The 24,969-nt window shown below is 46.2% G+C and overlaps 1 protein-coding gene across 1 annotated transcript in view; it reads right to left on the bottom strand.

Annotated features, from left to right (window-relative positions):
* Nucleotides 1-24,969, bottom strand: part of LOC145410187 (endoplasmic reticulum transmembrane helix translocase) — a 67,916-nt gene that overhangs the window by 33,671 nt on the left and 9,276 nt on the right. Inside the window, exons 2-8 of the mRNA XM_080280389.1 lie at nt 24,180-24,266; nt 20,813-21,006; nt 17,857-17,929; nt 15,342-15,497; nt 10,492-10,651; nt 8,915-9,073; nt 6,241-6,423 (exon numbers count right to left, since the gene is read on the bottom strand). Coding sequence (XP_080136515.1) covers nt 6,241-6,423; nt 8,915-9,073; nt 10,492-10,651; nt 15,342-15,497; nt 17,857-17,929; nt 20,813-21,006; nt 24,180-24,266 — 1,012 coding nt within the window. The remainder of the gene's footprint in view (nt 1-6,240; nt 6,424-8,914; nt 9,074-10,491; nt 10,652-15,341; nt 15,498-17,856; nt 17,930-20,812; nt 21,007-24,179; nt 24,267-24,969) is intronic.

The following is a 24,969-nucleotide window of genomic DNA, read 5'->3' as shown; positions in this document are numbered from 1 at the left end:
GAGAGAGAGAGAGAGAGAGAGAGAGAGATATGGCTGAAGACATATCAAACATGTGAGACAATGGAGAATGAACGACTGATAAAGAGGGTGTATGTAGGTGAGGTGGAGGGAGGGAGAGGGAGGGGTAGACCGAGGATGTGGTGGAGGGATGGAGTTGAGAGGTATATGAGGGAGGGGGGGGGGGGTGACCTGGGGAGAAGGTAGTCAAACGGTGGGTGACAAAGCGACTTGGAGGCGTTTTGTCTGTGGCCACCGTTTGCGGGATTAGGGCGTCGGGCTATAGATAGATAGATAAAGACAAAGAGAACGCCAATGCAAGAATCACTGCCGATAAACCTGACAGAGAAGGATTACGGCGAAAACTCAATCACTACACCGCCAAATTAAACCCTTAACAGCACACAGGCGCACCACTAACAGTACGCGTTGACAGAATTGAAACTGGTGCCAGAAAAATGAAGGAATTTGAAAGGAAACTACCTGATGGATTCTACGATACCAATGAAAAACAGAAACGATGTCAGACAGAAAAGTTTATCAATATACAGCAACCGCAAATTGACTTGGACCTCCCCCCACAAGGTACTAAAAAAACACAGAAATCGTAGTATATTACAGTGTTTGTTCATGAAACGCCATTCACTAATATGAAGGCATGTTTCTCCTGTTTTTTCAGTACCAGTTGGATGCGTTTTGGCGTGGAATCACTTAGATCTCTAAAGTAATCTAAGGATATTTCTTTGCACCAAACATTTGTCAGTTCAGTCTTGAGGTTGTCCACATTGGGTGTCTTAACTGCCATGATTTTCTTCATCTTTGCCCAGCAGTTTTCTATCGGATTTAGATCCAGACTGTTGCCAGGCCAGTCGAGGACCTCAAGCCGATTATCCTGAAGCCATTTTGCCGCCTTTCTTGACTTGTGACATGGAGCTGAATCGTGCATGAAAAAGTCGCACCCGTGAATAGCAAAAAAGTTTAACAAATGATATTTTAGAACTTGAATGTACCGGCCACCATTCATCACCATGTTCTTAGGAAGAAAGTAGAGGCCTGCCCTTCCCATTTCACCTGAGAAGCACCCCCATACCATTACTGATTGTGGGTGCTTAACAGTCGGCACCGTGTAAGCAAGGTCATATTGACTGTGGCAGGCAGGGCGATGAACCTTGGCAGAACGCACCTGGAACACTTGAAATGTGCCTTCATTGGAAAACATAACTTTCCTCCACTCATCTGATGTCCAGTGTGCATACTTCTTGGCAAACTGAATGCGCTGCTTCTTCATGCAGTCAGTGAGAAGCGGTTTCTTGGCTGCAGTACGGCTTGGCAAACACAGCTCCTTCTGCAAGCGGTGTTGGATAGTTCGAATTGAGACGTCTTGTAACAGCTGGGGATGCATTCTCTTCAATTCTGCTGCTGTCAGTCGAGGCTTCTTGATTACTTTCCTCTTCAGAAGTGCATCAGTACCTCTGGACGTCATCCTCTTCTTTCCACCAGCATGCTTGTGCTCTGGTATGACATCAGGTGGCAGGCTGCGCGCTGCAGCAACAATCTTCACGACGGTCGACTTTGCGTGTCCAATACGTTCACAAATTGTATTGATGGGGACGTTATCCTGCCTCCATGCAATGATACGGACCCTCTCATCCCTTGAGCAGTACTTTCCAGGCATGACAACTCGACTCTAGGAAAATAACAGGACAAACAGTAATGCATAAGAAAAAAGAGGGAGGTGCAAGCCTGGATCGACGGGAACATGTACTCCCACTCTCACTTCTGGGCAGGCACTGACATGCTGAGAGTTTCACCACCTCCCGCCAACACCAGACCAGTTGCCAGTTACTTCTTGCCCCAAAAATTCACTTGGCAGAGGTGGAAACACAAAGCAAAGACAGACAACTCTCCCATGGCAATTCTGTGTGTAGGTCCTGAGTCAATTTGCAGTGGGTGTAGATGGGTGGCATGTTTATGATAAAAACTTAATATGCAAAACTAATATGCTCTAGTGACGAATGAGGATATAAAGGAGCGTTGTGGTGTGGATGTGGATGTGATAGGAAGCGTTATGAGGAACACACTGAGGTGGTTTGGCCATGTGGAGAGGATGGAGGGTGAGAGACTGACGAAGAGAGTGTATGTGAGTGAGGTGGAGGGGGGAAGAGGGAGGGGGAGGCCAAGGATGAGATGGAGGGATGGGGTGGAGAGGTATATGAGAGAGGGGGGTGTGAGTTGGGAGCAGGGCAGTGAAATGGCGGGGGACAGGGCAACTTGGAGGCGATCTGTTTGTGGCCACCCCAAACGGGATTGAGGCGTCTGGCAATAGATAGATAGATAGATAGTAATAGGACTTCAAGTATGCTCAAGAGATATGAAATTGAAAGAGTTATATCATATGAGATCATCTAAAAATCAGTGGTGTTAAAACCATTCTATCTATCTATTGCCTGACGCCTTAATCCCATAAGGGGTGGCCAGAAACAATTGCCTCCATGTCCCCTGCCATTTCACTGCCCTGCTCCCAGCTCACCCCCCCTTCTCTCATATACCTCTCCACTCCATCCCTCCAGCTCATCCTTGGCCTCCCCCTCACTCACATACACTCTCCTCATCAGTCTCTCACATGGCCACACCACCATTTAGTGAACCATTTAAACCACTTACTGAAAGCCATTTAAATGAAAATATTAATTATGATGATGATTTTCAGACTTTTTCTTCAATATTTTCAAATGCTCAATACTGACAAATGTTCAGTAATGTATTCCTTCACACTGATGATCCAGCCAAGCAGACACCACAATACAAAACACTTAAGGCGTCAAATCCAGGTGGAGTCCCCTGGCTGCCTATGATACAACTTGTTCCGCCACTTAGGCTGCCCAACAGCACATGCACCCTAAGCGGCACACTTATGGCTGTTTTCTCAGTACACCCACCTCAGGCACCCGCGCCTGAGCCTCGGACGCCAGCACCCAAAAACAGAGACTGGTTTTCTTAGTCAATGAACTTCTCCAGTGCGAGTACCCGAGCCTGACTGACCTGCACTACGCTGGCAATACTGACCAGGCCTGCCTGTGGTAGTTGGCAATACTCTACCGCCAACTGGTGACCAATCATATTGAATTTTGCTTAAATATAGGTATAATTTATTTTGGGTAGTTTTTTTGCATGGCTAAAATCATTTTAAAAATGTTTTGAATATGACCTGTCAGGAGGAGGAAGCCAGGTCACTTAAGGAACATTTACCCACATTACCAATGGTGTAAGGTATCTTCAGGCAGGCAACATGATTGGGTATTGTTTAAAGCATATATCTTATTGTACAACACATACATTCCATTATCTTTTCCAACCACCTGCACTGGCAACTTGCAGCCAAAGCAGATGACAGAGCTGGTTTGTTGATGACGGCCAGTATTATTGTGGCGACACCAGATTCTTTAAAACCTCTGGCAGTACAAATTTATAACAGTACCCTGCACCAAAACATCAAAGTAATATTTATTGATATTACGTGGTACATAACACATCTATTTTCATATATTATACTGAAAAATAAACACAAATTTTCCAGCGGCCTGCCTGGCTTGGGAGGCGTACCCCGCCCGATTAACGCTGCTTCCACCAGAGTGTCCCAGTAACGTCACAGGCCTCGGCAACACCACTGAGAAAAGCAAATTGTTCTCTGGAGCTTATTTTGTTTTTCTCTTGGAGGGAACTGTTACTGCGGGCTCATGGCCTTTGGTTCCTTCTTCCTCGCATAAAAAAAGAAAAAAAAAGTCTTGGGCGTGCAGTCCGAGGCAACTGAGAAACGTCAATTAGGATCCACTGTTCACAGGGATGAAGAATGAGGCTGATTAACAAAGCCATAACAACACACGGATGTATAACGCCTGAGAGGAACTGAGAGAGAAGGAGCATATGGCTGGGTGGCCTCTGTGACTAGCCAATGGGATAGGCAGAAAGAACAGCCAATGGGGTAGGCAGAAAGAACAGCCACTAGGAGAGGCAGAAAGAACAGCCAATGGGATAGGCAGAAAGAACAGCCAATGGGGTAGGCAGAAAGAACAGCCAATGGGATAGGCAGAAAGAACAGCCAATAGGAGAGGCAGAGAACAGCCAATGGGATAGGCAGAAAGAACAGCCAATGGGGTAGGCAGAGAACAGCCAATGGGATAGGCAGAAAGAACAGCCAATGGGGTAGGCAGAAAGAACAGCCAATGGGATAGGCAGAAAGAACAGCCAATAGGAGAGGCAGAGAACAGCCAATGGGATAGGCAGAAAGAACAGCCAATGGGGTAGGCAGAGAACAGCCAATGGGATAGGCAGAAACAACAGCCAATGGGATAGGCAGAAAGAACAGCCAATGGGATAGGCAGAAAGAACAGCCAATAGGACAGGCAGAAAGAACAGCCAATGGGACAGGCAGAAAGAACAGCCAAAGGGGTAGGCAGAAAGAACAGCCAATAGGATAGGCAGAAAGAACAGCCAATGGGATAGGCAGAAAGAACACAGTTAGGCAGACAGTAAGTATCCAGTCACAGGCAAACACTCACTGCCGTACAAGAGTGTGTGATTTGTGCTGTTAAATGCTGAGTGCTGTGGAGTGCTGTTGCCCTGTTCTGAGCAGCACATACCTAGACAAACAGCACAGTGCAACTCAACAGCGAAACATATCTCACGGAAAAAACGCACAACAAACACTTATGAACAACAAGCAACGGCTGAGGCTATACAAAAAAACACCAAATATTTTCCTGTGCATCTTAAAACACCAAATATTTTCCTGTGCATTTTAAAACTACTACCCTTCAAATCAGCGAATGTGCAAACATACGAGATTCGATCCTGTAAACTATCTATCTATCTATTGCCAGACGCCATAATCCCGTAAGGGGTGGCCATTTGACTTTGAGTTATTTGTTTTACGGGGAGGGGCACTAACCCTCCACCAACCCACTTGTTGACATGTAGGCAGCACGTATGGTTTGGTTATATGGTTACCACCCAGCGTTGTAAATGGTTTCTTGGCTTACAGGAAACCATTTGGCTTGTCACTCAATGTAAAGCCACCTGTAAAGGAAAGAAAAGCAATAAGAAGTGACAGGAAAGATGGGAGAAATAGGAAGAGAGGAGGACAGGCACAGAAAAAGAATGATAAAGGCTAAGGAAGAAGTAGGCAGCACTACATCAAGTGAGTGGATGATGGTGAGAAATAGGAAGAGAGGAGGACAGGCACAGAAAAAGAATGATAAAGGCTAAGGAAGAAGTAGGCAGCACTACATCAAGTGAGTGGATGATGGTGAGAAATAGGAAGAGAGGAGGACAGGCACAGAAAAAGAATGATAAAGGCTAAGGAAGAAGTAGGCAGTACTACATCAAGTGAGTGGATGATGGTGAGAAATAGGAAGAAAGGAGGACAGGCAATGAAAAAGAATTATAAAGGCTAAGGAAGAAGTAGGCAGCACTACATCAAGTGAGTGGATGATGGTGAGAAATAGGAAGAGAGGAGGACAGGCACAGAAAAAGAATGATAAAGGCTAAGGAAGAAGTAGGCAGCACTACATCAAGTGAGTGGATGATGGTGAGAAATAGGAAGAGAGGAGGACAGGCACAGAAAAAGAATGATAAAGGCTAAGGAAGAAGTAGGCAGCACTACATCAAGTGAGTGGATGATGGTGAGAAATAGGAAGAGAGGAGGACAGGCACAGAAAAAGAATGATAAAGGCTAAGGAAGAAGTAGGCAGCACTACATCAAGTGGGTGGATGATGGTGAGAAATAGGAAGAGAGGAGGACAGGCACAGAAAAAGAATGATAAAGGCTAAGGAAGAAGTAGGCAGTACTACATCAAGCGAGTGGATGATGGTAAGGAATAGGAAGAGAGGAGGACAGACACAGAAAAAGAATGATAAAGGCTAAGGAAGAAGTAGGCAGCACTACATCAAGTGAGTGGATGATGGTGAGAAATAGGAAGAGAGGAGGACAGGCACAGAAAAAGAATGATAAAGGCTAAGGAAGAAGTAGGCAGCACTACATCAAGTGAGTGGATGATGGTGAGAAATAGGAAGAGAGGAGGACAGGCACAGAAAAAGAATGATAAAGGCTAAGGAAGAAGTAGGCAGCACTACATCAAGTGAGTGGATGATGGTGAGAAATAGGAAGAGAGATCCTGTAGACAGAGGGGGTTAACTGTACCACCAAACAAGATCCAAACACCAGCAAACACCCCCCCAACTCACCTTTAATCCAAACGTAGGCAGCAGCAGCGAGGGCAAACACCAGGAGGAACAGGATGAAGGCAAAGGTCTCCATGGTGTTTGCTGTGGCTCGACTAACCCCATACAGGATGGTACGCAGCAGCCGGCCCTGGCATGTGCTGAACCCTGTACGAACCACATAACACAGGCAGCCACCGTCAGGACCTGTGGTAGTATTATTATTATTATTATTATTATTGTTGTTATTATTATTATTATTATTATTATTATTATTATTACTATTATTATTACTGGTGTTATTGTTATTATTATTATCATTATTACTATTACTTGTATTATTATTATTATTATTACTGGTATTATTATTATTATTATTATTATTATTACTGATATTATTATTATTATTATTATTACTATCATTAGTGTCATTCTTACCATCATCACTGTCACCATCATTACTTCATGACATATTCAAACACGTGGGGTAACCAGCCCTAGTTGGTCAGACACTACACACACACACACACACACACACACACACACATCCTCTCCAAGCTGCATACAACGGAGAGATTCCCTGCACGTCAGAAAGGGTTGGAGAGAATGCCTGATATCACAAGAATATGCTGGGAGACTTTGTCACGACGCTATGTTAAGCCGTACCCGAGAGTGCCCTACCCCTGTCGAGAGAGAGAGAGAGAGAGAGAGAGAGAGAGAGGGGGAGAGAGAGAGAGAGAGAGAGAGAGAGAGAGAGAGAGAGAGAGAGAGAGAGAGAGAGAGAGAGAGAGACATACCACATCTCACAGCTTCATTCTGGCAGTGCTCTGACGATCCATGGACCTCCCTATCTCCCTACAAGTACCTACATCCATGCTATCGAGGCACACGCACACGCACACACACACACACACACACTACAAACAACAACCACACACACATACTCACACAGACACACTTCCCCTCCCTCTGCACACCACAAACACCACACTACAAACACACACACACACACAGCAATACACTTGACGCACACTACATAAACACACTCCCACCCCAACACACACACATGACAAACACAACACTTCACACACACACACAAACACATCCCCCCCCCACACACACAAACACATCTCCCCCTCACACAAACACACACACTTCCCTCCTTCTACAAACTACAACTACACACAGACACACTTCCCCCATCTCCACACACTACAAACACCACACTACACACCCACTAAACAAACACACTCCCACCCCCAACACACACACACTACAAACAAAACACTTCACACACACAGACACACACACACACACATAAACACATCTCCACCCCCGACACACACACTTTCCCCAACACAAACACACTACAAACTACAACTACACACACACACACACACACACACATAAACACATCTCCCCCCCCACACACACATTTTCCCCAACACCACTCGCTGGTGCAGTGGTAACGTTCTCGCTTGCCATCTGGTAGACGGGAGTTCGCGCCTCGCTCAGGTTGCGAAAAGTTTCACTGACGAAGTGGGTGGTTACTGTCCCCCTTGAGCAAGGGGACGGGTGTGTGGGTGTGTGAAGGTCACAGCCTTTCCCTTAGATCGGACTATATGAGCTCTCAGCTCCCTTCCGGGAGGGTAAAAGCTGACGATCACGACCATCAAGTGATACTGACCGACCCGGTGAATTACACACACATTAAAAACTACAACTACACACAGACACACTTCCCCTCCCTCCACACACTACAAACACCACACACACACACACACACACACACACGAACACATCCCTCCCTCCACATACACACTTCCCCTCCCTCCACACACTACAAACACCACACACACACACATACACACACACACAAACACATCCCTCCCTCCACATACACACTTCCCCTCCCTCCACACACTACAAACACCACACACACACACACACACACACACACACACACACACACTTCCCCTCCCTCCACACACTACAAACACTACACTACACACACACACACATCCCTCCCTCCACACACACACTTCCCCTCCCTCCACACACTACAAACACCACACACACACACACACAAACACATCCCTGCTCCACACACACACACACACACTCCCCTCCCTCCACACACTACAAACACTACACTACACTACACACACACACACACACACACACACTTCCCCTCCCTCCACACACTACAAACACCACACACACACACACACACACACACACACACACACACAAACACATCCCTGCTCCACACATACACACTTCCCCTCCCTCCACACACTACAAACACCACACACACACACACACACACGCACACATCCCCGCTCCACACACGCACACATCCCCGCCCCACACACGCACACATCCCCGCTCCACACACACACACTTCCCCTCCCTCCACACACTACAAACACCACACACACACACACACACACAAACACATCCCCGCTCCACACACACACACTCCCCCTCCCTCCACACACTACAAACACCACACTACACACACACACACACACACACACACACACACACACACACAAACACATCCCCGCTCCACACACACACACTTCCCCTCCCTCCACACACTACAAACACCACACTACACACACACAAACACATCCCCGCTCCACACACGCACACTTCCCCTCCCTCCACACACTACAAACACCACACTACACACCTCTGAGGCCCATGGGTTGGCGTGGGGGTGCCGTGTGCTGCAAAACACGCGTTCCGCCAAACAGCACATGCAGCTTGGAGTGCTGGGAGAGGTCCAGGGAGAGGTCACCGTCAGAGGTCAAGGATTCGATGCTCTCCTTCATCTGCGGTACTGACTCACCTGGAAAAATGTGGTAGTTGTGGTGGTGGTGGTGGGAATGATAATAGTAAAAATAATAATAATAATAATAATAATAATAATAATAATGGTAGTAGTAGTGGTACAAGTACCAGTAGAAGCAATAGTAGTAGTAGTAGTAACAGTAGTAGTAGTAGTAATAGTAGCAGTAGTGGTAGTAGTAGTGGTAGTAGTAGTAGTAGTAGTAGTAGTAGTAGTAGTAGTGGTGGTGCTAGAAATAATTCATCATCATCCTGTGATGAGTGAGGCTGGTCACTCTCATCTTAAATGTCAGCACCAACTTGCCTAGCCCCAGCCTCCTACGCTCCTCATGGGGCAACACAGGATTGGATGATGGAGGGATGGATTATTATTATTATTATTATTATTATTATTAGTGAGGCTGGTCACTCTCATCTTAAATGTCAGCACCAACTTGCCTAGCCCCAGCCTCCTACGCTCCTCATGGGGCAACACAGGATTGGATGATGGAGGGATGGATTATTATTATTATTATTATTATTATTATTAGTGAGGCTGGTCACTCTCATCTTAAATGTCAGCACCAACTTGCCTAGCCCCAGCCTCCTACGCTCCTCATGGGGCAACACAGGATTGGAGGATGGATGGATGGATGGATGGATGGATGGACGAACATTTCCTCTGTCACTACAGGGCAGACTGAGGAAATATATATTGTATGTAATTTTTCCCGTCAAATAATATCAATCAGTATCTCACCATGATGTTAAAGTAATTAGAAGTACAATACTATGCCTTTTTGTAGGTGGAGGCACTCACCATCCACTCACTTGATGTACTGCCCATTCCTCTCTTCCTTCCTTCTCTTCTTTCTTTCCTTCATTCTTTCCTCTTCCGTCTGCCTATGGGTGACTTTACACCAGAATAAATGGTTTCCTGTACACCAGGAAACCATTTATTACACTGGGTGGTAACCATAACACCATCTTAAATGTCAGCACCAATTTGCCAAGCCCCGGGCACCTACGCTCCTCATGGGGCAACACAGGATTGGAGGATGGATGGATGGAATACTATACAGATATTTATCCATAGTGAAGTGAAATGGAATCATGAATAATTTCCCCTAAAGAGTACAGAATTATACAAAAGAGGAAAATATTCAAATGGGGGGACCACTGTGGGGGCCAAGGGTATGACTGGGGGGACCTGTGCCCCCTCCAAGCCCCCCTGTAGCTACACCCCGACAATGCAGGTGATAAACAGAGAAAGTGAGACAGAGTGTGTGAAAGTGAGATACCATTAGAGTTAGCTTTCTTTCTCACCTATCAGCATGGTCTCCTCCACGACACAGGATAATGAAGATGAAAAACAGAGAGAGAATAAAGATTGTGTGTGTGAGAGAGTGAGATATCGTTAGAGTTAGCTTTCTTTCCCACCTGTCAGCATGCTCTCATCCAGGACGCAAGACCCCCTAAGGAGCACCAGGTCGCAGGGCAGGAGTGTGTCCTGGGATGGCAGGGCACGCGGGACACTTACAATGTCACCGGGAACCAGCGTGTCCGACATCACCCCCCGCCACCGCCTACCACGATACACCTGTGGCAGTATTATTATTATTATTATTATTGTTATTATCGTTATTATCATCATCATCATCATCATCATCATTATCATTATCATCATCATCATTATCATCATCATCATCATCATTATCATCATCATTGTGACCTCCTTTCCCACCCTAGGGCAGGATGAGGAGTAGCAATGTCCAGACAGCCCAAGTTTGCCCAATCCAATGGGCCACACTTCCATTCACTCACCATTCAAGCCCCCGGAATCCTGGCTCTATCTGATACACCAAAAACATTAACCACGTTCTGTAGCTTCACATAAACGTATCCGATAGAGTCAATGGGCCACGCTTCCATTCACCCATCATTCAAGCCCCCGGAATCCTGGCTCTATCTGATACGCCAAAAACATTCACCACGTTCTGTAGCTTCACATAAACGTATCCGATAGAGTCAGTCCGGATGCTGCCACGTTAAAAAGGGGTGCCAAATCCCTGATCATGCACTTCTCCTCACAACATTCATCCAGCCAGATCGATCTCTTGTCAGTTCCCTAGCCTCACCGACTTCCATACCTCTCTTCCTCACACACTCATCCACCATATCCCTCCACCTTCTCCTTGGCCTACCTCGCCTCCTCCCTCCTTCAAATTCGCTCAGGCATACCTGTTTTCACCAATCTATTGTTATCCATTCTCTCCACATGACCATACCATCTCAGTACACTCTCTTCAATTCTGGTGTCCACAGACTTCCTCACTCCACATCTTTCAGGAATCACATTATTTCGTATCCTATCCACCCTCTGTACTCCACATACATTCCTCAGCAGTCCCATCTCCACTGCTCTCACTCTTGACTTTTCATTTTCATGCCACACCATAGTCTCACATCCATATGTTAAAGTTGGCACTAACACTCCTTCATGTAAGCCTCGTGCAGCTGCAACACTCAAGCCTCTGTTTCTTATCAAGGCCTTCATTGCACCAGCTACTTTCCTTCCTTGTGTCACTCTACTTTCCACTTCTTTTGCACATTTTCCTCTCTTTTCTATCACTGTACCCAGGTATTTGAACTCTCACCAATTCCAGTCTCTCTCCATTCACTGTAACATCACACTGGGAGTCACCTTCTCTCTCAATAACCATCACTTTACTCTTTTCTACATTTACTTTCAAGGCACGACACTCACAGACACCAGCAAAACTCTGCACTAGCCTACCAAGTTCTTGTCCGGTACTTGCAAGCAGTACTGCATCATCAGCATACAACAAATTTGAGATATTCCATCCTTCACCATTCATTACCAACGCCATCCCTCTCTCCATTACTCGTGTTTTTACTTCTCTCATCACCCCATCCATATATATATTGAACAACCATGGGGACATCACACAACCTTGTCGCACACCCACACCGATCGTGAACCATTCACTTACATGCCCATTAACCCTTACACATGCTTCACTACCATCATAAAAACTCTTGACGGCACCCAGCAGCTTACCATCTACACCATACATGCCCATTAACCCTTACACATGCTTCACTACCATCATAAAAACTCTTGACGGCACCCAGCAGCTTACCATCTACACCATACCTGCCCATTAACCCTTACACATGCTTCACTACCATCATAAAAACTCTTGACGGCACCCAGCAGCTTACCATCTACACCATACATGCCCATTAACCCTTACACATGCTTCACTACCATCATAAAAACTCTTGATGGCACCTAGCAGCTTACCATCTACACTGTACATTCGCAAAACTTTCCACAACCCTTCTCTGTCCACTTTGTCATATGCTTTTTCCAGATCCATGAATGCCATAAACACCTTATGGTTCTTCTCACAAGCCTTCTCTGCTATCTGTCTCACTGCAAATATTTGGTCCACACATCCTCTGCCACTTCTAAAGCCACCCTGTTCATCACTCACTAGGACGTCTGATATCTCTCTTACTTTCTCTATAATAATTCTTCCATATACCTTCCCTACCACACTTAATAAACTTATGCCACGATAATTCTTGCACTCACTTCACTCACCTTTATTTTTGTACAGGGGTACAATCACAGCCTTTTTCCACTCTGCTGGCACAGTTTCACTCATCCATGCCTTCTTACATATCTCCAACAAGCACTTCATTCCACTCTCTCCACTACACTTAAGCATCTCTGCATACACCTCATCAACCCCAGCTGCTTTCCCATTTTTCAGCCGCTTCACAGCACTCTTCACCTGTGCGAGTGTCACGTCTCCGGGCACTGCATTCCTTCTCTGCACACCCCCAAACCAATCATGTTTACAGCCGCTCTGCTCTCTCTATTCCTGTGCGAGTGTCACGTCTCTTGGCACTGCATTCCTTCTCTGCACAACCCCAAACCAATCATGTTTACAGCCGCTCTGCTCTCTCTATTCCTGTGTGAGTGTCACGTCTCCTGGCACTGCATTCCTTCTCTGCACACCCCCAAAACCAATCATGTCTACAGCCGCTCTGCTCTCTCTATTCCCATTCATCAGGCTTTCCAAATATTCTTTCCATCTGGTCCTTACTTCATCCCATGGGTTAATAATCTACCACCTGCATCCTTCACACCATCACATTTCTTTCCACTGTCACTTCTACATTTCCACACCTCTTTCCAGAATAACTTCCTATGTTCAGAGTAGTTTGCATTCATTTTTCTTCCCAGATCCTCATTTACCTCCTTTTTCCTCTTCACTAGTCTCTTTACCTGCTTCTTGCTCTCAACATATTCAGTTCTTATATCAACTGAACCCTTATCCTGTAACCACTTTAGCCACTTCTTCCTCTTTTCCTCCACCGCTCTCAAACCTCCTCATCCCACCATGCCGTACCTTTCTTCTTTGTTGTTACTCTTGCCACACCACACACCACTACAGCATTCCTAACTAAGCAATCCCTATATGTATTCCACAGGCTGTCCAGATCCATTTCATTCCAGTTCGATGATTCTAACTTGTCCTCTACTTTGGTCCTGTATTCATCTGCCATTTCTTTGATCCTCAGCTTCTCAACTTTCAGTCTTTCTCCCTGACTGCTCCTCTCTCTCCTGTTCCACCTCACTCCTCTCAGCTTGATCCTGCACACCACAATCATATGATCTGACAGACCTCCACATCGTCCTCTCACAGCCCTCGTATCAGCAACCATTCCCATCATCGTCCTCTCTACGAGCACATAATCAATCAGGCTTCTTTCAATACCATACCCGTTCCCTCTATACCATGTATATTTATGTGCACCTCTGTGTTTGAAATACGAGTTACAAATGCACAACCTCCTCTCCTGATACATATCCTTTAGTCGCTTCCCATTATCATTTTGTCCTGGTACTCCATAACAACCCATTATGTCATCCTCAGGACCAGTGCCTACTCCTCCATTCACAGCACCCATCACAATCACTTTATAGCTCCTGGTCATTTCTCCCACTACTTCACCCAGCTCATCCCAAAACCTGTCTTTCTCTCTCTCACTCCTGTCCTCACACGGTGCATACGCTACAATCACTGCCACTTTCACCTTCTCAATCTTGACATACACACACCTCGAGCTGACACATTTGTAGTCTGTCATTCCACTCCGCCACACCTCATTCATAACAAAGCAACTCCTTCCTTGCATCTTCCTCGCCCATTCATTCCCGATCTTACACACTTCACACCCTCCCACCCCTCCACTTACACACTTCACACCCTCCCACCCCTCCACTTACACACTTCACACCCTCCCACCCCTCCACTTACACACTTCACACCCTCCCACCCCTCCACTTACACACTTCACACCCTCCCACCCCTCCACTTACACACTTCACACCCTCCCACCCCTCCACTTCGCACCCTTTCATCTTCGTTTCACACAATGCCATCACGGCATATCTCGCACTCTTGAACACATTCACCACTTCCACCCTCTTGCTCTCCTTATTCACACCTCTCACATTCCACATGGCCACGTGAGTCTGCCCATTTGGTTGGGGCCCTGGACAGGTATTGGGCCCTCCGAGGCTCTCTGAAACGACTGCCATGATTAAGTGATTTTGGATAGGGGAATCTGGGGGACACTTAACCCTGCCAGAATCCCCGGTTATATGGTTACCACCCAGCATAGTTAATGGTTTCCTGGGTACGGACCATATGGCATCTCTACACTGAGTGAGTGGATGATGGGTGCCCCCACCTGTTATCTTCAACAAATCATTTAGGATTTTAAGAAACACACACACCCACACACACAGACCTCCCCCACACCCACTCCCACTTCATACACCCACCCTCCCCCACAGCACCCACCCACACACAAACCTCCCCCACCCACCCATACACACACACCCACAGACCTCCCCCACATCATACTGTACACACACACATCCTCCCCCACACCTCCCCCTCCAACCCACCCACACACACACACACACACACACACACACAAACCTTCCTCCCCCTCCCCACATCACACACACACACAACCTCCCCCACACCTCCCCCTCCAACCCACCCACCCACCCACCCACCCACACACACACAAACCTTCCTCCCCCTCCCCACATCATACATACACACAACCTCCCCCACACCTCCCACACACACAGACCTCCCTCCCCCTCCCCCACATCACACCCACACACACCCACACACACACACCTTCCTCCCCCTACCCCCACACCCCAAACCCACCTGTATGGTATAGGGTTTTGCCGTCATCTTCCTAATCTCGGCCATGTTGCGTAGTTGCTGTTGCACTAGGGTCGCTTCGAACACCACCAGCATCACCAACGTAAACACAGAGTAGTACCAGTATTCGTCCAGGCACCACAGCCCCACACACAGCACCTGAAAGACACGGATCTCCTTGGTTACTGGTCCAATACATGTGAGAGAGAGAGAGAGAGAGAGAGAGTAAAAGAGACAGAAAGAGAGAGAGACAAACACACAGAGGGTAAAAGAGAGAGAGAGATAGTACCAGAATTCGTCCAGGCACCACAGCCCCACACACAGCACCTGGAACAACACGGATCTCCTTGGTTACTAGTCCAATATATGTGAGAGAGAGAGAGAGATAGTACCAGAATTCGTCCAAGCACCACAGCCCCACACACAGCACCTGGAATGACACAAATCTCCTTGGTTACTAGTGCAATACATGTAAGAGAGAGAGAGAGAGAGTAAAAGACACAAAGATAGAGTAAAAGAGAGAGAGAGAGAGTAAAAGAGACAGAGAGAGAGAGAGAGAGAGAGAGAGAGTAAAAGACACAAAGATAGAGTAAAAGAGAGAGAGAGAGAGAGTAAAAGAGACAGAAAGCGAGAGAGAGAGAGAGAGAGAGAGTAAAAGACACAAAGATAGAGTAAAAGAGAGAGAGAGAGAGAGTAAAAGAGACAGAAAGAGAGAGAGAGAGAGAGAGAGAGAGAGAGAGAGAGAGTAAAAGACACAAAGATAGAGTAAAAGAGAGAGAGAGAGAGTAAAAGAGAAAGAGAGAGAGAGAGAGAGAGAGAGAGAGAGAGAGAAAGAGACACAAAGAGTGAGAGAGAGAGAGAGACTAGGCCACTAAAATATAACAATTACTTGATATTATGTTACACATATTTTCAAACTATTTATTACCATCCACTCACCTGATGTAGTGCTGCCTACTTCTTCCTTAGCCTTTATCATTCTTTTTCTGTGCCTGTCCTCCTCTCTTGCTATTTCTCACCATCATCCACTCACTTGATGTAGTGCTGCCTACTTCTTCCTTAGCCTTTATCATTCTTTTTCTGTGCCTGTCCTCCTCTCTTCCTATTTCTCACCATCATCCACTCACTTGATGTAGTGCTGCCTACTTCTTCCTTAGCCTGTATCATTCTTTTTCTGTGCCTGTCCTCCTCTCTTCCTATTTCTCACCATCATCCACTCACTTGATGTAGTGCTGCCCACTTCTTCCTTAGCCTTTATCATTCTTTTTCTATGCCTGTCCTCCTCTCTTCCTATTTCTCACCATCATCCACTCACTTGATGTAGTGCTGCCTACTTCTTCCTTAGCCTTTATCATTCTTTTTCTGTGCCTGTCCTCCTCTCTTCCTATTTCTCACCATCATCCACTCACTTGATGTAGTGCTGCCTACTTCTTCCTTAGCCTGTATCATTCTTTTTCTGTGCCTGTCCTCCTCTCTTCCTATTTCTCACCATCATCCACTCACTTGATGTAGTGCTGCCCACTTCTTCCTTAGCCTTTATCATTCTCACCACCATCCACTAATTCTGTGCCTGTCCTCCTCTCTTGCTATTTCTCACCATCATCCACTCACTTGATGTAGTGCTGCCTACTTCTTCCTTAGCCTTTATCATTCTTTTTCTGTGTATTTCTCACCACCATCCACTTACCTGATGTAGTGCTGCCTACTTTCTTCCTTCACCTCTATTTCTCACCACCATCCAGTCACCTGATGTAGTGCTGCCTACTTTGTTCCTGCACCTCTATTTCTCACCACCATCCACTTACCTGATGTAGTGCTGCCTACTTCGTCCTTCACCTTTATCCATTCTGTGGCTGTCCTCCTCTTTTCCTATTTCTCACCACCATCCACTCACCTGATGTAGTGCTGCCTACTTCTTCCTTCACCTCTATTTCTCACCACCATCCACTCACCTTATGTAGTGCTGCCTACTTTCTTCCTTCACCTCTATTTCTCACCATCATCCACTCACTTGATGTAGTGCTGCCTACTTCTTCCTTAGCCTGTATCATTCTTTTTCTGTGCCTGTCCTCCTCTCTTCCTATTTCTCACCATCATCCACTCACTTGATGTAGTGCTGCCTACTTCTTCCTTCACCTCTATTTCTCACCACCATCCACTCACCTTATGTAGTGCTGCCTACTTCTTCCTTCACCTCTATTTCTCACCACCATCCACTCACCTGATGTAGTGCTGCCTACTTTCTTCCTTCACCTCTATTTCTCACCACCATCCACTCACCTTATGTAGTGCTGCCTACTTTCTTCCTTCACCTCTATTTCTCACCACCATCCACTCACCTGATGTAGTGCTATCTACTTCCTTCACCTCTATTTCTCACCACCATCCACTCACCTGATGTAGTGCTGCCTACTTTCTTCCTTCACCACCATCCACTCACCTGATGTAGTGCTGCCTCCTCCCTTCACAGCAACACATAATCACTCACACGCTACCTGAGAGTGTCAATACTGCCTACCTGGAACACGAAGAAGGGCGCAGTGGCTCTCTCACGGAACAACTCCATGAAATCAGGAACGTCCATAATGACTCTGAGAAATAAAAAAATATATTTGATGTGTAAATAAATGATTGAAAATGGGGAGAGGGAGGGGGAGACCGAGGATGAGATGGAGGGATGGAGAGTGAGAGACTGATGAGGAGAGTGTATGTGAGTGAGGTGGAGGGGGAGAGGGAGGGGGAGGCCGAGGATGAGATGGAGGGATGGAGAGTGAGAGACTGATGAGGAGAGTGTATGTGAGTGAGGTGGAGGGGGGGAGGGAGGGGGAGGCCGAGGATGAGATGGAGGGATGGAGAGTGAGAGACTGATGAGGAGAGTGTATGTGAGTGAGGTGGAGGGGGGGAGAGGGAGGGGGAGGCCGAGGATGAGATGGAGGGATGGAGAGTGAGAGACTGATGAGGAGAGTGTATGTGAGTGAGGTGGAGGGGGGAGAGGGAGGGGGAGGCCAAGGATGAGATGGAGGGATGGAGTGGAGAGGATGGAGAGTGAGAGACTGATGAGGAGAGTGTATGTGAGTGAGGTGGAGGGGAAGAGAGGGAGGGGGAGGCCGAGGATGAGATGGAGGGATGGAGAGTGAGAGACTGACGAGGAGAGTGTATGTGAGTGAGGTGGAGGGAGAGGCCGAGGATGAGATGGAGGGATGGAGAGTGAGAGACTGATGAGGAGAGTGTATGTGAGTGAGGTGGAGGGGGGAGAGGGAGGGGGAGGCCAAGGATGAGATGGAGGGATGGGGTGGAGAGGTATATGAGAGAGGGGGGTGTGAGCTGGGGGGATGGAGAGTGAGAGACTGACTATGAGGTGGCCACAAACAAATCGCCTCCATGTCACCCTGTCCCCCTGCCATTTCACTGCCCTGCTCCCAACTCACCCCCCCCTCTCTCATATACCTCTCCACTCCATCCCTCCATCTCATCCTTGGCCTCCCCCTCCCTCTCTCCCCCCTCCACCTCACTCACATACACTCTCCTCGACAGTCTCTCACTCTCCATCCCTCCATCTCATCCTTGGCCTCACTCACATACACTCTCCTCATCAGTCTCTCACTGTCCATATCCCCAATTCACACCCCCCTCTCTCATATACCTCTCCACTTCATTCCTCCATCTCATCCTTGGCCTCCCCCTCCCTCTCCTTCCCTCCACCTCACTCGCATACACTCTCCTTGTCAGTCTCTCATTCCAACTCTCTACCGGATATTTTTTTAACATGGACGAGTAGCAGCGGATAGGGTGATAAGACGCGTATTTGAGGGGGTATGCTGCCTCTGTGGTTATATCGAGAACACAGATGTAAATATATATGAGGAATAAACTAAGATAAAGGCAAAAATAAACAGCTAAAGAGAAGGTGTTAGGATACTGGTTAACCCCCCCCTCCCCAACACACCTCCATAACCCAAGCGATTTTCATTAGTCTGTTCGTTCACATAAGGTTCAAATATACTTACATGCCCTGGTCACCTACTGGCAGCTCTCCACATTGCTTGATCTCTGGCAGCAGCTCTGTTCAGTCCCTTATTACCGAGTTCCTTGTCAGTGAAGTAGGCTATTGGGCAAGATAGACAGATAGATAGATAGACAGATAGATAGACAGACAGACAGATAGATAGACAGATAGATACATATAGACAGATAGATAGATAGATAGATGGACAGATAGATAGATGGACAGATAGATAGATGGACAGATAGATAGATAGACAGATAGATAGATAGATAGACAGACAGATAGATAAATAGATAGACAGATAGATAGATAGATAGACAGATACTGAAAGACTGACAAGCAGATAGATGGATGGATGGATGGATGGGTAGGAAGGGAAGGATGGAAGGAAGGAAGGAGGGAAGGAAGGAGGGAAGGAAGGCAGGAGGGAAGGAAGGAAGAACAGAGATGGAGGAAAGAAAAGAAGGAAGGAAAGAAGGACAGACAGGAAGGAAGGAAGAATTGCAAGAAAGTGAAGGATGGATAGACAGGCAGACAGATAGATAAACAGATAGATAGACTGAGAGGGAGGAAGGTGAGGAAGGAAAGGAAGGAAGGATGGATGAACAGACATAACAAGCAGGGAAGGAAGGAAGAAAGGAAGGAAGGAAGGATGGATGGATGGATGGATGGATGAAAGGAAGGAAGGAAGGATGGAAGGAAGGAAGCAAGGAAGGAAGGATGAATAGATAGATAGGCAGACAGACAGATAAACAGATAGACAGACAGAAAGATAAACACTCACTCATTCTTTCCATACTTCTGTAGTGCCCTATCCAACGCTCTTCATCCTGGTACCCCCTCCATTCGACGTAGTGGTTGAGGATAGATAGATATATAGACAGATACATAGACAGATAGATAGATAGACAGATAGACAGACTGACAGGGAGGAAAGTAAGAAAGGTAAGGAAGGAAGGAAGGAAGGAAGGATGAATGGATGGACAGACATAAGAAGCAAGGCAGGAAGGATGGAAGGGAAGGAAGGAAGGAAGGAAGGAAGGAAGGAAGGAAGGATGAATGGATGGACAGACAGAGAGATAGACAGATAGATAGACAGACTGAGAGAGAAAGTGCAAGCAAGGAAGGAAGGAAGGATGGATGAACAGACATAAGAAGCAAGGAAGGCAGGAAGGATGGAAGGGAAGGAAGGAAGGAAGGAAGGATGAATGGATAGACAGATAGACAGAGAGAGACAGACAGATAGACAGACAAATAGATAGATAGACTGACAGAGAGAAAGGCAAGGAAGGTAAGGAAGGAAGGAAGGAAGGATGAATGGATGGACAGATATATAGATAGACAGAAAGATAGACTGACTGACAGGGAGAAAAGTAAGGAAGGAAGGAAAGGTGAGAGGGAAGGAAGGATGGACAGACAGAGAGACAGACAGACAGACAGATAGATAGACAAATAGATAAAGACTCACTCGTTCTTTCCATACTTCTGCAGTGCCCTATCCAACTGCTCCTCATCCTGGTACCCCCTCCACTCAGCATAGTGACTGAGCGGCAGGTCTATGGGGTACGAGAGGGCCGAGAACTGCTTGCGTTCTTCGTGGTCGTAAACGTACTTCGTCTTCTGGAAGGTGAAGTGCGTTGTTGTCGATCCATCTATGTCTGTCTGTAATTCGTGAAAACTGATTAGGACATTCGAAATTTTAAATGCATGGGGTAGTGTTAGGAGAAATACACTGAGGTGGTTTGGCCATGTGGAGAGGATGGAGAGACTAACTAGGAGAGTATGTGAGTGAGGTGTTAGGGAGCTTTATGCAGAGTATGGTGATATTGGAAGGATTTATGTAACACAGAAGAGGACAGTAAGGTGTAATAAACAAAATAAATCACTTAGGAAAAGGTGTTAGGGAGCTTTATGCAGAGTATGGTGATATTGGAAGGATTTATGTAACACAGAAGAGGACAGTAAGGTGTAATAAACAAAATAAATCACTTAGGAAAAGGTGTTAGGGAGCTTTATGCAGAGTATGGTGATATTGGAAGGATTTATGTAACACAGAAGAGGACAGTAAGGTGTAATAAACAAAATAAATCACTTAGGAAAAGGTGTTAGGGAGCTTTATGCAGAGTATGGTGATATTGGAAGGATTTATGTAACACAGAAGAGGACAGTAAGGTGTAATAAACAAAATAAATCACTTAGGAAAAGGTGTTAGGGAGCTTTATGCAGAGTATGGTGATATTGGAAGGATTTATGTAACACAGAAGAGGACAGTAAGGTGTAATAAACAAAATAAATCACTTAGGAAAAGGTGTTAGGGAGCTTTATGCAGAGTATGGTGATATTGGAAGGATTTATGTAACACAGAAGAGGACAGTAAGGTGTAATAAACAAAATAAATCACTTAGGAAAAGGTGTTAGGGAGCTTTATGCAGAGTATGGTGATATTGGAAGGATTTATGTAACACAGAAGAGGACAGTAAGGTGTAATAAACAAAATAAATCACTTAGGAAAAGGTGTTAGGGAGCTTTATGCAGAGTATGGTGATATTGGATGGATTTATGTAACACAGAAGAGGACAGTAAGGTGTAATAAACAAAATAAATCACTTAGGAAAAGGTGTTAGGGAGCTTTATGCAGAGTATGGTGATATTGGAAGGATTTATGTAACACAGAAGAGGACAGTAAGGTGTAATAAACAAAATAAATCACTTAGGAAAAGGTGTTAGGGAGCTTTATGCAGAGTATGGTGATATTGGAAGGATTTATGTAACACAGAAGAGGACAGTAAGGTGTAATAAACAAAATAAATCACTTAGGAAAAGGTGTTAGGGAGCTTTATGCAGAGTATGGTGATATTGGAAGGATTTATGTAACACAGAAGAGGACAGTAAGGTGTAATAAACAAAATAAATCACTTAGGAAAAGGTGTTAGGGAGCTTTATGCAGAGTATGGTGATACTGGATGGATTTATGTAACACAGAAGAGGACAGTAAGGTGTAATAAACAAAATAAATCACTTAGGAAAAGGTGTTAGGGAGCTTTATGCAGAGTATGGTGATATTGGAAGGATTTATGTAACACAGAAGAGGACAGTAAGGTGTAATAAACAAAATAAATCACTTAGGAAAAGGTGTTAGGGAGCTTTATGCAGAGTATGGTGATATTGGAAGGATTTATGTAACACAGAAGAGGACAGTAAGGTGTAATAAACAAAATAAATCACTTAGGAAAAGGTGTTAGGGAGCTTTATGCAGAGTATGGTGATATTGGAAGGATTTATGTAACACAGAAGAGGACAGTAAGGTGTAATAAACAAAATAAATCACTTAGGAAAAGGTGTTAGGGAGCTTTATGCAGAGTATGGCAATACAGTGCGAATCAAGTACAATGTGAGGTCAACCCAGAAAATGCTTAACTGAATGTGAAATGTGCGAACTGAACTTTGCAATGTGTGAATCAGCTGTATTATTCCCAGGCAAAAATGGACTTCCCTCCATTTCTACGAGTGTCGGGCTGGACAACGCCAGTACGTCACACGAAGGTAGACGGCTGATCAGCTATCTGCATACCGTCTATTGACATTCCTGGGTAAACAGACACTTCTCCATATTGCCACGAGAACACTTGCTCTTCTTTTCATCCTGTGGTGTGAGTTAGCATCATGGCAGTACCCACCTGTTCACCAAGGTCTCAGCTGTCAACTTTCAAGGCTTTATGGCACCTCCAGGACACCTCAGCAGGGACAGTGACAGTGACAGCGGGGCGCCCCACCCCACAGGGCAAGAGCATATGCCCTGAGCCTGGGATACCACCCCCTCCCTTCTTAACAAGGCCACAAGTCACTTAAATAAAGGTACACGGTGTTGTGTTTGTTGTTTTATTGGTTAGTCCAGCTACAAGTACTGTTAGACAAAGTATCAGCAGGGTACAGTAGGCTGGAGGGGCACCAACACCAGCCCTGCCTGCCCGGTCCACCACATACCAGTTCTCTCATACGTTCTTTGGTTCGCACAATGCAAAATCGTACAATGCATGGGTTTCTGCTGCCCATAAACTCCCATTGTGTGAGGGTGCACTGTACACTCTCCTTGTTAGTTTCTCACTCTCCATGCCCCCAGCTCACACCTCGCTCTCTCATATACCAGTACCTCTCCATTCCATCCTTTCATATCATCCTTGGCCTCCCCCTCCACCTCACTCACATACACTCTCCTCATTAGTCTCTCACTCTGCATCCCTCCAGCTCACACCCCCCACTCTCATACACCTCTCCAAACCATCCCTCCATCTCATCCTCAGCCTCCCCCTCCCTCTCTCCCCCTCCACCTCATTCACATACACTCTCCTCATTAGTCTCTCACTCTCCATCCCTCCAGCTCACACCCAACTCTCTCATACACCTCTCCATCTCATCCTCAGCCTTCCCCTCCCTCTCCCCTTCCATCTCCCTGACATACACTCTCCTCATTAGTCTCTCACTCTTCACACCCCCTTCTCTCACACACCTCTCCAAACCATCCCCCATCTCATCCTCAGCCTACCCCTCCCTCCCACTCTTATACACTCTCCTCATTAGTCTCTCACTCTTCACACCCCCAGCTCACACACCTCTCCAAACCATCCCCCATCTCATCCTCAGCCTACCCCTCCCTCCCACTCATATACACTCTCCTCATTAGTCTCTCACTCTCCATCCCTCCAGCTCACACACCCCTCTCTCACACACCTCTCCAAACCATCCCCCATCTCATCCTTGGCCTCCCCCTCACACACACACACACACACACACACACACACACACACACACACACACACGTACACCATATAACTTACCGTGTGATGCAGGGGTACCAACTCAGCACTTCCGTTGTTTGGCGTTGGCACCACCTTCGCTACCTGGGCACTCCTTGCATCCCGCACCTGACGATAAAGACACACATCACTTCTTACTGATAGATAGATAGATAGATAGATAGACTGGCAGGGAGGAAGGTGAGGAAGGAAAGGAAAGAGGGAAGGATGGATGGATGAACAGACATAAGGAAGGAGGAAAGAAGGAAGGAAGGAAGGAAGGAAGGAAGGAGGGAAGGAAGGAGGGAGGGAAGGAAGGAAGGAAGGAAGGAAGGAAGGGAGGGAGGGAGGGAGGGAGGGAGGATGGTTGGAAGAAAGGAAAGAAAGAAGGGAAGGAAGGGAGGAAGGAAGGAAGGAAGGAAGGAAGGGAAGGAAGGAAGGAAGAAAGGAAGGGAGGGAGGGAGGATGGAAGGAAGGAAGGAAGGAAGGAAGGATGGAAGGAAGGAGGGAGGGAGGATGGATGGATACAAATAGATAGATAGACAGACAGATAGACAGATAAAGATAGATAGAAAGACAGATAGACAGATTAGATGGATAAATAGAGATAGACAGAGACAGATAGATAGATAAACATAGAAAGACAGACTGACATACAGATAGTCAGAAGAGATAGATAAATAGATAGATAGACACAGACAGACAGATAGATAGATAAATAGACAGATTGACATACAGATAGATAGATAAATAGACAGATTGACATACAGATAGATAGACAGACAGAATAGATAGATAGATAGATAGACAGACAGACAGACAGATAGATAAA

This window comes from Coenobita brevimanus, chromosome 10 (genome assembly GCF_032717465.1).
Source record: "Coenobita brevimanus isolate Jiangsu-jjx chromosome 10, ASM3271746v2, whole genome shotgun sequence".
In the NCBI taxonomy this organism is placed as follows: Eukaryota; Metazoa; Arthropoda; class Malacostraca; order Decapoda; family Coenobitidae; genus Coenobita; species Coenobita brevimanus.
The sequence above is the reverse complement of the archived record's forward strand: the minus strand, read 5'-3'. Positions and strand labels throughout refer to the sequence as shown.